The sequence below is a fragment of the Aethalodelphis obliquidens genome, unplaced genomic scaffold (assembly GCF_003676395.1).
Source record: "Aethalodelphis obliquidens isolate GAN/ISIS:26980383/991018 unplaced genomic scaffold, ASM367639v1 scaffold108, whole genome shotgun sequence".
NCBI lineage: Eukaryota > Metazoa > Chordata > Mammalia > Artiodactyla > Delphinidae > Aethalodelphis > Aethalodelphis obliquidens.
This window is the reverse complement of record NW_020838052.1, coordinates 541,285-558,539: the sequence shown is the minus strand read 5'-3', so window position 1 is coordinate 558,539 and position 17,255 is coordinate 541,285. Positions and strand designations below refer to the sequence as shown.

General features: G+C 37.4%; 1 protein-coding gene across 2 annotated transcripts in view; it reads left to right on the top strand.

The window, feature by feature from the left end:
- Nucleotides 1-17,255, top strand: part of WNK3 (WNK lysine deficient protein kinase 3) — a 144,954-nt gene that overhangs the window by 31,699 nt on the left and 96,000 nt on the right. For both annotated transcript variants that reach the window (XM_027096790.1, XM_027096789.1), the window contains exons 3-9: nt 312-532; nt 1,406-1,563; nt 5,012-5,100; nt 8,502-8,721; nt 13,489-13,783; nt 14,598-14,791; nt 14,881-15,030. In XM_027096790.1, the coding sequence (XP_026952591.1) occupies nt 312-532; nt 1,406-1,563; nt 5,012-5,100; nt 8,502-8,721; nt 13,489-13,783; nt 14,598-14,791; nt 14,881-15,030 (1,327 nt within the window). The remainder of the gene's footprint in view (nt 1-311; nt 533-1,405; nt 1,564-5,011; nt 5,101-8,501; nt 8,722-13,488; nt 13,784-14,597; nt 14,792-14,880; nt 15,031-17,255) is intronic.

Genomic DNA, 17,255 nt, shown 5'->3' with positions numbered 1-17,255 from the left:
GACTCTATTTAAGCCGTTATTAGGAGGTAGAGAGGACTTTGTTTTCAAAATTTTGATGCCATTCCACAAAAGGTCACTCTGATTGGAATGATTCTTGTTTTGAATTAAAAATGCTAAACTTAGTAGGATGTCTTCTCTAAGAATGAGGCTTTAGATTTAATAATTTTTTGTCATAACAGACAATAGAAGATAACTCAGTGATGGCAATCATAATATATATAGTATCAGCTAGCTTACATGATTTACCCTAATGTGCTCATACAGTAAGCTAGGTATGTTTGTTTACATGTGGTTTTTGTTTCTTTGTGTAGGTACTTAAAACGATTTAAAGTCATGAAACCAAAGGTCTTAAGGAGCTGGTGCAGGCAAATTTTAAAGGGGTTGCAGTTCTTGCACACTAGGACTCCTCCTATTATTCACCGGGATCTGAAGTGTGACAATATTTTCATCACGGGACCCACTGGATCTGTGAAGATTGGTGATCTAGGACTAGCCACCTTAATGCGCACATCATTTGCTAAAAGTGTCATTGGTGATTAACGTTTTATAGTTTGTTGGTTGCGTAAAGACAGATCTTTTAAATTGTATATGTCTAGAACGGGGATCAGCAAACCACAGCCTATGGGCCAAATTTGGCTTCACTGCCTATTTTTGTAAATAAAGTTTTGTTGGAACACAGCCACACACACTCATTTACATATTGTCTATGGTTGGTTTTTCACTACAGTGTCAGAGTTAATTAGTTGTGATAGAGCCCATGTGGACTACAAAGCATGAAATATTTATTTTTGGCCCTTTACAGAGAAATTTGCTGGCCCCTGGTCTAGAATGTGAATTTGCTTTGAAATATCTATTATATATTGACTGATTTTAGAGACATCGCAGTGTATTTCTTTTGTGATGTATTTAATATTATTGAAAGGTTCTGAGGACTTAAGAAATAGGATTTACTACTTCAGAAAAATTTAAATAACTAAAAACAAGGATAGAAATAAAAACAGATTTTGGTAATCATTACCTAATTTTGAACATTGCAAATTGTACTTCATCAATATGGAAAGTTAAAGAAATTAAGTTAAGGAATTATATGTGTATATATATGTATATTATATGTATAAATATATATATATATATATATATATATATATATATATATATATATATGCTTTTAGGGAACAGAACTTAACTCAGATAATCCTTATGGCAAAGGGAATGTGATCTTGGTGGATACAGTTTTTTTTTTTTTTTGGTCACACTGCGTGGCTTGTGGGATCTTAGTTCCATGACCAGGGACTGAACCCCAGCCCTTGACAGTGAGAGCACAGAGTCCTAACCACTGGACCGCCAGGGAATTCTCTATATTTTTCTTTCTTTTAAAAAAAAATGTGGTTGTGGTATTTTGTAGGCACTCCTGAGTTTATGGCCCCAGAGATGTATGAAGAGCACTACGATGAATCTGTGGACGTCTATGCTTTTGGAATGTGTATGCTAGAAATGGCTACTTCGGAGTACCCTTATTCTGAGTGCCAGAATGCAGCTCAAATATACCGTAAAGTAACTAGTGTAGGTATAACTTTATTCTTTTTACTTCACAAATTGCCACATTTCATGATAAAGTAAACTTAGAAGTTGACTTAGTCAAACATAATTTTGGTGTAAAGCAACTGTATTCCAATAAAAATTAATTTTAAAAAACCTAATTTGGGGGCTTCCCTGGTGGCTCAGTGGTTAAGAATCTGCCTGCCAATGCAGGGGACACGGGTTCAATCCCTGGCCCGGGAAGATCTCACATGCCACGGAGCAACTAAGCTCGTGCACCACAACTACTGAGCCTGCGCTCTAGAGCCCGCATGCCACAACTACTGAAGCCCGTGTGCCTAGAGCCTATGCTCCACAACAAGAGAAGCCACTGCAATGAGAAGCCCGTGCACCGCAATGAAGAGTAGCCCCCGCTCACCGCAACTAGAGAAAGCCCACGCACAGCAACGAAGACCCAGCACAACCAAAAATAAAAACAGAAAAACCAAATTAAAACAAACAAACAAAAAACCTAATTTTGGTTTAGTTCTGTATAACAGTGCTAAATTTAACATAATTTTAATGAAACAAGCTTTAGATTTATGCTATATACCTATACTCAAATGGGGTCATATAAAATGCTCTGTATTAGTATCTTTGGGGAAAATGTACAGGTATATCATCTATATCCATTTGTTTGTAAAGAATTTTTAGGTATTTATTAGATGGATCTTATTTTCCAAAGCTACATAATAAAGATTGGCTAAATGGTTTTGAAGATTTCTTCTGGTTCTAGAAGCCTGATTATGAAGTGGCATTCAATGGATACAGTATTTGGTTCCCTGCTATGAGTAATTTTTTGCATTAGAAACTACAAGGAATGCAAAGATGAGTAAGAAGTGTTTGCTACCTACAAAGAGCTTACATTTTTAGTAGAGCAGTAATATAAACTCACAAATAACTATAAAAATAAGAGAATAGGAGTATAGTAAGGGAGGTAGAAGCAAAGTGTTAAGATTGTTGAAAATAGGTCCTTTCATATCCAGTTGGGTGGCTCAAGGTAGGCCACAAAAGAGATTGTTAGAGTGTTTCAGGTAACATACTAATAGGTACCATTTTTAAGTACATAATATATGCCACATGGTTTTATCTTTATATTCCTACAAGATGGCACTGTCTTCAGTTTAGAAATGATGAGACTGAGAATCAGAGGTTGTGACCTGCCCAAGTTCACACAGCTACTAGTAATGGTGGATTTTGACCTCAAGTCTGACTTCAGAGGTTTGTTTAGGGAGACAATAAGAAATCCAGAATTCTATATGACAAATGACCTAGTTTCTCCAACAAATCAATTTCCTGAAAGAAAAAAGGGGAAGGGACTGTTACAGAATACAAGAGACTTAAAGTAGTGATGAGCTGGTAAATGTTTAACAACTGATTCTCTGAAAAAGAAAAAGCACTTATTTCTAGCATTTGCTAATTTCCTTGGTGTAAGTGCTCCCACCATGACTGATTTCAAGTCACCAATGTGACCTCACTTGAATGCAGGGTTAAGAAAGGGTGCAGAGTGGCACTCATATAGTATTTCCACCATACGGATACAAAAGATGTAAACAACTGCAAGAGCATAAATAATAGTAAAATGTAGTAAAACAATCAAGGAATTGTGTTTTCAGTATTTATTACCTTGGCTCTTAATATAATTTATTTAATCGTAAGTTTATATAATTTAAATTTTATAAATGGGTGTATTTAATAATCAGCTTGCACAATTCCTGAAAATGTAATAGTTGGCCCTTGTGAGCTGGTATGAGCCGGTTCCATTGCACCATACATGTAATGTATGGACCTTGTTTGGCTCCTGATTTGAACAGACCAATTTGTAAGAACACCTCATTTAGACAATTTGGAAAATTTGAGTATGGATTGGGTTTTAGATGATATTAAGCAATTATTGATAATTATTTTAGGTGGGATGATGACATGATATCTGTTAGAGATAGAAACTGGAGACTTTATGGGTGAAATGACATGGTGCCTAGTATTTGCTTTAAAATATTCCAGGATAAAAGTGGTGTGGGAGTAGATAGCTGAAACGAGGTTAAGGAATGATGCTTGTTGTTGAAATTGGTGATGATTACATGGGACTTCTACTTTTGAGTATGTTTGAAAATTTCTATAATAAACAGCTGAGAAAAAGAAATGGGACTAGAATGCCTTTTTAGTTTGGGCCCATATATTGTACGACCACAAATAGAAGAGTCTGTACTTGATTTTTTAAGTTGCAGCTCCCCAATTATTTTCACCTAGGAGCAGAGAAAGGCAGTAATTATCCAGGGCTGGGGAATGGGTAAGAGATCAGTGGAAAGGTCAAAGAGGGCTTTTTCTATAAGTAGAATAAAAAATTCCATTTTTTGTATGGTGATTTTATTCTTTTATATTCAGGTCACAAAGATGCCATATCACAATTCAGATTTCCATCTCTACTAAAGCTTCTTGAATTTGAGGCCCAAATTAACTCCTAATCTCACCAGATTTATCTAGGATATGGTACTTGGCTTTCTGATTCTGTATTCTGTGAGGTAGTGTGAAGACCCAGAACTAGATCTTAGATTGCCTCATTCCATGATAATTTTTCTATTATACCTTTCTGCTTATAGCTTAATTTTGAATTTTCTATTAAATGATGGCAATGTTCTTGTATTATTTTTTAAATCTAAAACCCATAAATTAAGGGTAACAGAATGTAAAATAAGTACATTTAGGCAGCTAACAGTTATTATAAGAACATTTTGAATTATCTGGACCTCATTAATTTGATATTAAATTCCTAGAACCTGATAATTAGCTTGAGGTTCTCTCAATATTTTGGTATTGTTTAAGGATAAACATAATATAGATTTCTCAAAAGTTTATATATATATAACAATATATATATTTTATATATATGTTTACTGATTGCTCATTGTGTCTAGCCATTCTAGAAGACTTTGAAATATTGATTTGAAATGTTTGCGATAGAGAAGCCCTTATTTGGAATTTCTAAAAGTGTTTTTTAATAACTGACTTTTCTGATTTCAAAAAAATACTTGTTTATTATATTTTACTAATTGGGGTTATACTGTATGTACATTTTGGGATCCTGTTTTTTTCCTACTTAATGTTGCAGCATGAGAATTCTCCACATTATTAATTACTATGAGAACATGTTTAGTTTCCGTGTATTAACATATGCATATATATGTATATCACATAATTTATGTAATATTACCTCTGTTATTAGAGATTTAGATCATTTACAATTTTTCACTGTTTTTCGTAGAGCTATGACAAAATCCTTGTCAAAAAGTTGTTAAACTTATACTGTGTGTATATATCTCATTTAAAGTTTGAATATGGTTTAGTGGTAAAAAAAATCATTATTTTAGTAATGATGTTGGCTTCGGCTTTCAGTTGCTTGATTTGTGACTAGAAACCGTTTTTCTTCTTCCAGGGTATAAAACCAGCCAGTTTCAATAAAGTCACTGATCCTGAAGTGAAAGAAATCATCGAGGGATGTATTCGTCAAAATAAATCTGAAAGGTGGGTGCATATGTAGTGAAATGACATGACTGATGGATGAATTTTTCTCTTATCTTGAGCTGGGTCTTTTTCTGATCTTTGAATCATGCTGGGTATGACTTTTCAGTGGAATCCAAACCATACTGACTAGAGTGAAGTGTATCAGTGCATCTTGTTTGCCATTTTAAACTGATATCATGTGCTGAATTTTCCTTGAACCGAAATTTGGGTTGTGTTTGTCTGTGTGTGTTGTGACAAGATCACCTTCAGCCATCAGTTTAACAGTCAGTGGGACCCCCTCCCAGGTTAACTTGCTTCTAACAGTTGGTAGATAGTAGAGAGTTTCCTGCATTGTCACCTTCACATAAGTACTTAAATGGTTTTTTATGATAGTTTAAGAAAAAATTTAACCATCAATTCACCAGATGTTTTTTATTTGTCCATAATGTCCTGTGTCATGATAACGATAATGCTGATAGGGCTATTTTTGTTCAAGAAATAGTATTCTAGATTTATTTGTATCACAATTTCTATTTTTCTTATGGACAATTCCTTTTAGTTTTAGCTTTTCCCTTTAATTTGAGCTTTGGACAGTTACTGACTCAAATTGCTCGGTTAGTATTTTGATTTTTACCTCCTTATTGATTATGATTAATAAGGTGATAGATCCTTTATAGAAATTATTTCCACCAGCATTTCACTGACTGTCTCCCATTTTTATTAGTTATCTATCTAAGTTTAGTGTTGCATATCTGAAAATATAAAAAGTCACTAAGATAAAACCTGTTTAATTATAGCTTTATTACACAACATTCTTGGTGTTTGTGCCAACAGGCTATATCTATATATCTCTATATTTTAATTATGGTAAAATATAAATAACCTAAGAGTCACCATTTTAATCATTTTAAAATGTACAATTCAGTGACATTATGCACATTCACATTGTTGTACAACCATCACCACTATTTCCAGAACTTTCTCATCATCCCAAACAGAAACTCTGTGCCCATTAAACAGTAACTCCCCACTCCCTTTCCCGTCAACCCCTGCCAACCTCTATTCTACTTTGTCTCTACTTCTATGTAGGTACCTCATATAAGTAGAATCATAAAATATTTTTCCTTTTGCGTCTGGCTTATTTCACATAGCATAGTGTTTAAACGTTGATCCATGTTATAGCATGTATCAGAATTTCCTTTGTTTTTACGGTTGAATACTATTCCTTTGTGTGTGCGTGTGTGTGTGTGTGTGTGTGTGCGCGTATACACACACACACACACCACATTTTGTTTATCCATTCATCTGTTAATGGACACTTTGGTTATTTCTGCCTCTTGGCTATTGTGAATAATGCGGCATGAACATTGGTGAACAAGTATCTTCTTGAGTCTGCTTTTAATTCTTTTTGGTATATACCTAGGAGTAGAATTACTGAATCATACGGTAATAATATATTTAATTTTTTGAAGAACCACTATATTTTTTCCATAGAGACTGCATCATTTTGCATTCCTTCCAGCAATGTGTGATGGTTCCAATTTCTCAGCATCCTCCCTAACACTTATTTTCCATTTTTTGTTAATAGGCATCCTAATGGGTATAAAGTGGTATCTTATTGTGGTTTTGATTTGCATTTCCCTAAGGACTAATAACGTTGAGTATCTTTCCATGTGCTTATTGGCCATTTGTATATCTTCTTTGGAGAAATGTCTATTCAAGTCCTTTGCCTTTTTTAAAAATTGAGTTGTTTATTTTGTTGTTGTCGTTTTTGAGTTGTAGTAATTTAGGCATGCTTTTTTTTAAGCTATGCTAAAACTACTGTGTTGAAGTAGCCATTTTAGTTTGGTTTCTGATTGTTGTTTGTACAGCATTTTAATTATGATCTATTAGCAAAGAACACTGGAATATTCAAAAGGATTTATGGCACATTAGTGTTTTGGAAAGAGCACAGGCTTCCACAGCAGAATAAGACTCAAAGCTGGACTCACACTTAGCCAGTGTGATCTTGAGAAACTTACTTTAGCTGTTCCTCAAAATAGGTATTATTTTGATAGTTAAAAAGATAATTGGGCTTCCCTGGTGGTGCAGTGGTTGGGAGTCCTCCTGCCGATGCAGGGAACACGGGTTTGTGCCCTGGTCCGGGAAGATCCCACATGCCGCAGAGTGGCTGGGCCCGTGAGCCATGGCCACTGAGCCTGCGTGTCCGGAGCCTGTGCTCCACAACGGGAGAGGCCACAACAGTGAGAGGCCCGCATACCGCAAAAAAAAAAAAAAAAAAGTTAATGAATGCATATAAAATATCTAACAGAGTAATAAGTATTTAATGAATGATATTGTCTGCTACTATTGCAGTGGTTATTCCTTAGTAAAAATATCTAGGCAAAACTTTCATTTAGAAGCAGAGTGCTTAACTTGGTTGTACCTTCTTAAACACATCTCACCTTAGCCTTAAGACTAATTAGTCTGAGCAAGCTTGTTTTTTATAAAACTGTCTTAGTTAAGTGTTTGTCTCTTGATCACTAAAAATGTAGAAGGTTGAAAATCCTCAACTTACAGGATACCATGCTGTCAATATGCTTTGTCTGTTTTAAATAGTGCAGGATGGGCTTTCTACATACAAACTATGGAATACATCAGTTATAGCTCTCACTGGCCTGTAATGTAGATAGATATTATTTATCTATTTTAGAAGTTGGTCAAAGAAAAGGAAATTAACTCTCCCAGCTTATAAAAGAATCTTTTGAACCTCTGTGCTTGTTTCTCTTCAGAGATGGTTAATCCCTAATATTAGACTAGAGTTGTATCCATTATATGTATACTTTGGCCTAGGATACTGAACTTAAATACTTTAAGAAAACCGTGTGACTTTACTGAACTGAATTAGCTTCACCCATGGCGTTCCCTAAAGAGTGAAGTACACTGACTAGATTATTGTTAATAGAGTTAATGACTTCTATTTATAACATTTGTAAAAGTGTTTGAATTCCTAATTTACTTTAGAGTTTATATACCTCGAAGAGTTTTTAGTTTCCTTTGCCAACAATCTGTTGTGTGAGTTTTAGTAACTTAAGCCAGTGGCTTAGGGAAGATACTCAGTCCATCTGACGTTTACTGCAGCACTTCTCTAATTATCTCTAGGCATACCTTTAGGTATGTTAAACTTCAGTATCTAGATATGTTACTGTTAATAATCCTTAATTAAGATCACTACAAATGCATGTTAGTTGGGATTTCTTTGCATCCTTGGTAATAATAAATTGGATATAAGATTTGGTTTTTATAAGAAGGCAGATTAATGGTTTAATTAATAGAAAATTTTAAATCAGGTTGTTACTTTGACACAATTTTTACTAACTAAGTGCTCTATACCTTGTTTATGATTGGAAGAATTGATAACAGATTTGTATTTTGTTTATTAGGTTGTCTGTCAGGGACCTACTAAACCACGCATTTTTTGCTGAAGATACAGGGCTAAGGGTGGAGTTAGCGGAGGAAGATGATTGCTCAAATTCATCTCTGGCTTTAAGGCTCTGGGTTGAAGACCCTAAAAAATTGAAAGGCAAGCATAAAGACAATGAAGCTATTGAATTCAGTTTCAATTTAGAAACAGATACACCTGAGGAAGTAGCATATGAAATGGTAAGTGAATCCTACCACTGGCTTCCCCTCCCCTTATAGTATCAGGGTTGATTCCTTTCTCCTTCTGATTGCTTTCTTTCCTCTCATTTTCTTTATTTAAATTGTAATTTTATTGTGAAATATATCTCTACAACAGAGTATATTAAATTTGTATGTACAGTATAAAAAGAATAGTAAAACTCTACTTTTGTTAAGAAATAGAACACTACTGGAACTTTAGAAGCTACCTGTGTGCCCCTCCCCCACTTGCGTTCCTCTCCCTCATTACCACAGGTCATATCTACCCTGACTTTTGTGTTACTCATTCCTTTGCTTTTCATTACAGTTTACCTAAATAATATATATTATTTTGTTTTGAAAACCAGAGTGGCAAACACACACCTAGCTGGTTACTGAAGTTACTGTTAGGTGAAGATGCCCAGGAAGGGATAAGCTGAACAGTCTCTCGGTCATAGTCAGGCTTCAGCTTCCCTAAGAGTTTATGAGAGCCGAGTCTAGGGAGGTCATCAGGGTGAGGTCACATGTGAGTCCAGGGAAACACACATGGCTCACCACAGTCAGGGCACCAGAGGGCTGTTGTGCAGACCAGAAAAATTAGTTGTCTGGTAACAATATGCTTTGACGGGGAGTGGGCCCCTCTGACTTCTCTACTTCTCATCTCCCCATGACCCGCTCCCCCCGCAAGAGTAGAAGACAGCAGATAACTTCTGTTGGGTGGAATGTATGTGCATGCCCGATCCAGGCTGTGCAGTACTTGGAGGGAGGGTGTGCATGAGCTTCAGCAGCATGTGGTCAAATTAGCAAAGTCCAGATACTTTGAGCCAGGCTCACCTGGGCATTCTGTCCTCAGGTTTAAAAGGAGTATGGGGGCTTCCCTTGTGGCTCAGTGGTTAAGAATCCACCTGCCAATGCAGGGGACACGGGTTTGAGCCCTGGGCCGGGAAGATTCCACATGCCGCGGGGCAACTAAGCCCGTGTGCCATCACTACTGAGCCTGCACTCTAGACCCCGCGAGCCACAACTACTGAAGTTCGTGTGCCTAGAGTCTATGCTCTGCAACGAGAAGCCACTGCAATGAGAAGCCCATGCACTGCAACAAAGACCCAACGCAGCCAAAAATAAATAAATTAAAATAAATAAATAAAAGGAGTATGGGACATTGACAGTGGGTATCTTGGAGATGATAGCCTTTAACATGCCTATCTTTCTAGTCACATGGTTCTAATCTAGAATGATTGTCTTGGACATCTGCTACATAACTATCATACTGATCTTTCTTTTTACTATCATTCTAGACTTCTCTGCCTCTCTCCTGTATTGGAATTCATGTGTCCTAAATCCCATGTCTTTCTCTTTCTTTGCTTACCTTTTGTTTTAGTGGCTCACTTCCTCTGCCAACTTCTTAAGAAAGGGTATATGGGAGGTAAATTCTTTGAGACTTGCATGTATTAAAAACATCTTTATTCTGTCTTCATATTTGGCTGGCTAAGTCATTTTAGGTTGGCAATTAAAAAAATTTAAAGTCATTGCTCCATGATATTCTAGCTTTCAGTATTGATATTGAGAAATACAAAGATGTTCTGTTTTCTGGATCTTTTGCATGTGATCCATTTTTTCCTCTCTGGAAGCTTGTAATATCTTCTCTTTCTTCTCAGGATTATAAATTTTCACAGTGTGTCTTGGTTGGGGTCTGTTTTCATCCACTGTGTTGGATACTCAGTGGACTCATATCCTTTAGTTTCTGGAAAATTTCTTAAAAGTATTTTATTGTTGAGTTCTTTCCCTTTGTTTTCTCTTTGTTTTCTCTTTCTAGAACTGCTATTATTTGGATGTTTGGCCTCTTGGACTGTTTCTCCAATGTTCTTTTCTATTTTCTATCTTTTTGTCTTTTTATTCTCCTTTCTGGAAGACATTGTCAACTTTATTTTCTAACTCTTCCATTGAGTTTTTCGTTTCTACTATCTTGTATTTAATTTCAAGAGTTCCTTTTCATTTTTTTTTTTTTTGGTCTGTTCCTTTTTTAGAGTAAACGTCTTGTTCTTTGTTTTGTGGATGCGATATTATGGCACCTCTCTGTAATTTTAGTGAAGAGAGTGTTTTTGACACTTTTTTTCCTCCCTGCATAGTATCTTTTCTCCAAGTTGCTGGGGTTTTTTGTTGGTTTTGTGCTCCATCTTCTTGTTAGAGGCTTTTCTCATATTTCTGGTTATTCTTGGCTGGCTGCTCATGATCAATAGTAGGAGACTATTAGTTTTCTATTGCTGTATAGCAAGTTACCACAGATTTAGTGGGCTAAAACAACACCCTTTTATTATTTCAGTTCCGTGGGTCAGAAGTCCTGGTAGGCTTTACTGGATTCTCTGCTTAGAGTCTCACAGGCTGAAATCAAGGTTTGGTGGCCTGGACTCTTAGCTGGAGGCTCTGGGAGAGAATCTGCTTTTGGGCTCAACCAGGTTGTTGACAGAGTTTAGTTCCATGCAGTTGTAAGACTAAGGTCTTCATTTCCTTTCTGGCTGTTAGCTGGGGGTCACTCTCAGCTCCTAGGGACTGTTCTTCAGTCCTTTCACATGCCCCCACTCCATCTTCAAAGTCAGGAATGGCAAGTTTAATCCTTCACTAGCTGGTAAAAGGCTCACCCAGATCTTTCTGTCTTAAGGTCAATTGTGTATAGCTCACTAATGGGAGTGCTATCTCATCATATTCACAGGTTTGAGGATTAGGATGGGACATCTTTGAGGGGCCATGATTTTGCCTATGACAGGGACTAACAAGCTGATTGGATGGTATGATCGCTTATGTCAGACGTGTTAACCTCTACTCTCAAGTATCTAGGTGGGCCAATAATTGGGGAATCTTTGACATAAATAGTTGTGGGTCTTTCTTCTTGGATTGGCCAGATTCTCCAGAGAAGCATCTTTCAATATCCTGCCTGGAGGGTAAGGATCTGGTTACTGATATTTTGGTAGCCAAGTGGGGAAGAGGGCTGGGGGTTTCTGTGTATGGCGTTCAGCATGCATATGGTCCATTTAATCTTCTTGTTTTTGTTATGGTAGCCATACCCTCAACTGTGCCTGGTGTTCCCTAGTCCAGATATGATCCTCTTTTACCCTCTCCAGAGAACAAAATTACAGACTTCTCGGGTAGGGAAGAAGCAATCACCCAAAGGTGTGGACTGGAGGGTGGAGCACAGGGACCTAATACCTAACTACTTCTCAAAACCCTTTCACTTAGTCTTCCTTATTTTAGTCATCTCTTTTGACTTTACCCAGTTCTGTAAGTACCTGGTACTGCCAGTTCCTGTGTGTTACGAGTATTATTCAGTATAAATGGGAATGATTTTCAGCTTTCCCTGGTTCACTTTTTCAGGTCCACTAGGTCAGTTATTATCTGTTTGTTTTCCACATCCCCAAATGTCCAAAACATTGTCTGTTGTTGCTGTTGCCTTTATTCTTTCTATTCTTGTGAGTTTATGACTTAAAAATCCATTTACTCTGGGAGTGTTTTTTGAACTTTGGGAGGGAGTGAAATTAAATATATGGATTCCATCTAACATTTTAATCATTTTTCAACTACGATGAAATTTCCCCGAGTCTGCAGACCCCCATGATATGCTTTAAAAAACAGATTGTAGGACTGAGAATAATATGCCATGGCACCTCCTCAAGTCATTATCTCTGTTACTCAGCCCTGTTCCTTTCAGACAATAAGCCCTTAACTTCTGTCACTCTTCTAACACCTAGTAAGATATAGCACTTTGCCATAAGCATACTTCCTCTGCCTAGAGTGTTGATCTCTGAACTTCATCTACCTCTCCCTCAATAGCCTGCAAGTTCCTTGTTTTGTTTTAATCCAGGTCAGACTTTACCTTCCTCTGTGATACTTTCTCTGCTTTCACCAGAGAGGCTTGTGCTCCTTTAGGGCTTTTGCAGCAGCTCATTTCTACCTTTTATTTCACTTTATGTTTTTTTAAAATTTTTATTTACTTTATTTATTTATTTTTGGCTGTGTTGGGTCTTCGTTGCCGTGCACGGGCTTTCTCTAGTTGCGGCCAGCGGGGGCTACTCTTCGTTGCGGTGCATGGGCTTCTCATTGCGGTGGCTTCTCTTGTTGCGGAGCACGGGCTCTAGGTGCTCAGGCTTCAGTAGTTGTGGCACGTGGGCTCAGTAGTTGTGGCTCACGGGCTCTAGAGTGCAGGCTCAGTAGTTGTGGTGCACGGACTTAGTTGCTCCGCGGCATGTGGGATCTTCCCGCACCAGGGCTCAAACCCATGTCCCCTGCCTTGGCAGGCAGATTCTTAACCACTGCGCCACCAGGGAAGCCCCTTATATTGTTTTTATCCTTCTCTCACCACCAGCTTGTGTGTGCATATAGGACAAAGGACCAGCTTAGGCACCTATATGTCTCCAGAGCCCAATACTGGGCACATTGTAGACACTTACTGTTGTTGAATGAGGAAACCTTTTTAATGTTTCACAAAACTTAATGGCAGTCATAAATTACCTGTAATAAGACTCCATGTACTGAAATACCAAGCTATTTGTTTGTTTTTGTTTAAAGCCAGAATTATTTCAACAATGCTTGGTAATAGTGTTGCTTTTCTTACTAAAGGCTCTGGCATTTATGCATGTCTGATTAAGAAAGAACATAGAAACAAATTAACTGTTATTTAATAGCATTTGGAATTTGGGGGCAGAAAATAACTCTGCTAGTAAAAAGTAAAAGTAAAAATCTTAAAGATGTGGTTTGCTTATTATGTTTTGTTTGTAGGTCAAGTCAGGATTCTTCCATGAAAGTGATTCCAAAGCTGTTGCTAAGTCCATTAGAGACCGGGTGGCCCTGATAAAGAAGACAAGGGAGAAGAAGCCAGCTGGCTGTTTGGAAGAACGCAGAGACTCCCAGTGCAAGTCTGTGGGGAATGTACTCCCTCAGCCCCAAAATACAGCTTTGCCCCCTCCTCCTGCTCAGCACAGCGGGGCTGAATGTGAAGAAACTGAAGTTGATCAACATGTGCGACAACAGCTTCTGCAAAGAAAACCACAATGGCATTGCTCCTCTGTTACAAGTAACACAGTTATAATTTATAAAAGGAAATGTGTAATTGTATTCCCTTAACTTTAAATAGTACTTTTGTATGTTTCAAAGCATTTTGTTATCTATCATTTCATTAATCCTTTTACAAAATCCCTGAAATAGGCAAGGCAGATAGTTTCCTTATTTTAAAATTAAGAAACTGTCCTGCTAAGTGACTTGTCCAAGGTACTAGTTGAATAAGGATTATAATCTTTTTACCATTTTTAAGGGTCTCATGGTAAATCCTTTAGTAAAGAAGATATGCAACTAAAGTTAGAATTTATTCTTCAAGAGGGAATTTTCTAGACTTTAAGAACTTTTGTATTTTAGACCCAAGTATAAAATTAACACAGTTTCTCTAATATTTCTGCTGTAACGCATTCTCTTCTCTAGAAGGACACAGTATTTTCGTAGTCATAACCAGTTGTTCCATAAAGGCAGTATTATTTTCTAGCCAGATTCTAGGAGAATGAGAATATGCTACCTAGATTTTACTGAAATCCTAATGGCAAACAAAGATTAGTTAGGATATGCATGAAATGGCCAGCAAATCGAGTTGACTTTTATGTGATTCTTTGTAGTTTTGCTTTACTAAGAATATTTTAGTTATACCACAGTATCAACATGGAGAGTTTACATGATGGTTTTTTATTAATTCTGCAGTGTACATATTTTATTTGAAGCTGTTTAAGGTTGTCAGAGTAAAAAAGAAAAAAATTAAAGAAACACTTACCATTTCCTGTGCTATTTGGACCTTGTGTTTCAAGTTTTTCCCTTCTACCTATCACTTGTTTTCTTTGCCATAGGTGACAGTTTGTCTGAGGCAGGAGCTGGATCAGTTATACATTCAGAAACTTCAAATCAGCCCAGTATAGCCTACTCCTCAGACCAGATGATGGGCTCTCAAATGGTTTCTAACAACCCACAGGCTGAAATAAATGTTCCAGGGAAAATTTATCCATCCCAGCAGCTAGTGGGACATCACCAGCAGATTTCAGGGGTGAGGTGAAGTTTTAAATATATTTTAAATATATAATCAGTATATTTACTGTAAATGGGAGAGTTTATCTTTAATTTTTTTTTTAACAGTTGCAGAAGCAGCCAAAGCTGACTCAGCCCCAAATTTTGCCTTTGCTTCAAGGTCAGTCCACTGTTCTGCCTGTACATGTCCTTGGACCTCCACTTGTCTCACAACTCCAGTTTTTGCCATTAAGTGTCCCAAAGGTCTCACAGGTAAAGGTAAGATACATTTTAGAGGCTCCGTATTCACTTAAACTTATTTAACACTGCCTAGGTTTTCTGACAGGCAAAGGCTCTCTTTCATAAATTCATCCTAGTTTATATAAAAGTCACTGAAAGCAAAAAGTTGTTTATACTTTCCTTCACTTAAGACATTCTTCTTGAGGATGTGTCTAACATTGTGTAACTAGAATCTTGAGACACTGTTTGTATAATTGGAAGAGAAACTGAGAACTCCATATACGGATAAAAAAGTTTATTTAGGGGACTTCCCTGGTGGTGCAGTGGTTAAGAATCCACCTGCCAGGGCTTCCCTGGTGGCACAGTGGTTAAGAATCCTCCTGCCAATGCAGGGAACACAGGTTCGAGCCCTGGTCCAGGAAGATCCCACATGCCGTGGAGCAACTAAGCCCATGTGCCACAACTACTGAGCCTGTGCTCTAGAGCCCACGAGCCACAACTACTGAGCCTGCGCACCACAGCTACTGAAGCCCATGCGCCTGGAGCCTGTGCTTCACAACAAGAGAAGCCACTGCACTGAGAAGCCCATATACCGCAACGAAGAGTAGCCCCCGCTTGCCGCAGCTAGAGAAAAGCCTGCACGCAGCAACAAAGACCCAATGCAGCCAAAGATAAAGTAAATTTAAAAAAAAAGAAAAAAAATAATCCGCCTGCCAATGCAGGAGACACGGGTTAGAGCCCTGGTCCGGGAAGATCCCACATGCCGCGGAGCACCTAAGCCCATGCGCCACAACTACTGAGCCTGTGCTCTAGAGCCCACGCACCCGTGCACCTAGAGCCCGTGCTCTGCAACAAGAGAAGCCACTGCAATGAGAAGCCCATGCGTCGCAACGAAGAGTAGCCCCCACTCACCGCAACTAGAGAAAAGCCCACACGCAGCAACAAAGACCCGACACAGCCAAACATAAATAAATAAATTAAAAAAAATTATTTAGGACTCAGATCCCTTTTTATGGTTTGTTTTTTGTATTGGACTTTTCCAGCCTGGTTTGAATATAGAGGGATGTCTTTGGTAGTTAAGTAGAAATAGTATTTCATAGACTCTTATAATTTTAAGCACTTTCATCTAAATTCTTGACTCTTTTGGTTCACGTTTATTTCTGTAGGAGAAATAAGTGTTTTTGTCATTTAGACTCTCAAAGTCAATGGTACTCATTTCTGACAATGAGTACACAGTCTTTGTGAGAGTTCATATATCAAGACTATATCCTGGTTTCCTAGGTTATGGACTCTGGATACATGGTTGGGCTTTTCTTTGTTATCCCATTTTCTTTCCTCAACCCTACCATCCCCTGTGTGTCTCTTCTCTCTTTGGGAATGAGTTGGTCTGAGCTCCTAGGCATTCTCTGTATGTGATTTAGTTAGCAGCTGGTGATCTGTTGCTTTTAAGAGATTGGTATATAGTCATAGTTCATCAACAAACTTTTAATGACCATCATCTCTGGGGATATAAAATGAGATAAAATATGGTCCTTGCCCTGAAGAACTCGCAGACTTGTAGGGGAAAACATACATGTACTTGACAAATGCCAGATGCATTTAAAATCTGCTGGGGGTATATTTAATCTGATATGGTTGACAGTGCATGGTGTTTGGCTAGTATTTGTAGCTTATATGGTATATGTTCATACTTGAGCTTATGTTGTGGTTGGATTTATCTCTTTTTAAGACTATAATGCGAAGTGTGTTGGATGGATGCTTAAATTAACTTAGGTTCAACCACGTAAATATACAGGCATGTGTATTTTGAAATGTGTTTCCAAAATTTTTAAAAGAAGTTTAAAAACTTTATGAAAGTGTTATTTACCTATTTAAAATAAAGCCTATAAAGTTATAAAGAAGACAGTGAAAATCACCTACTATCTCTCCAGCTAGAAATAAATTATTGTTTACATTTGGTGGTAGAGACTCTAGATTTATCTTTTTTTTCTATGTATACATATATAACTTTGTTTATACATACATATGTATATCACATACATACTATTTTGTAGCCTGCCTTTTTCACCTAATATATAGAATCCACATAAGCAAGCACTTTAACCAGTGGGGGTCTTTTTATGAATGTGGTGGTTCAAGTTCTAGGAATTATTACAGCCAGCCTATATGTATTCAGCCAACTCACTCCTCTCCTCTTGAGAGAGCTTCTCTGTTCCCTTTAACTATGATATTGAAATCCTTTTGAACTTCCACTGTCTGGTGTG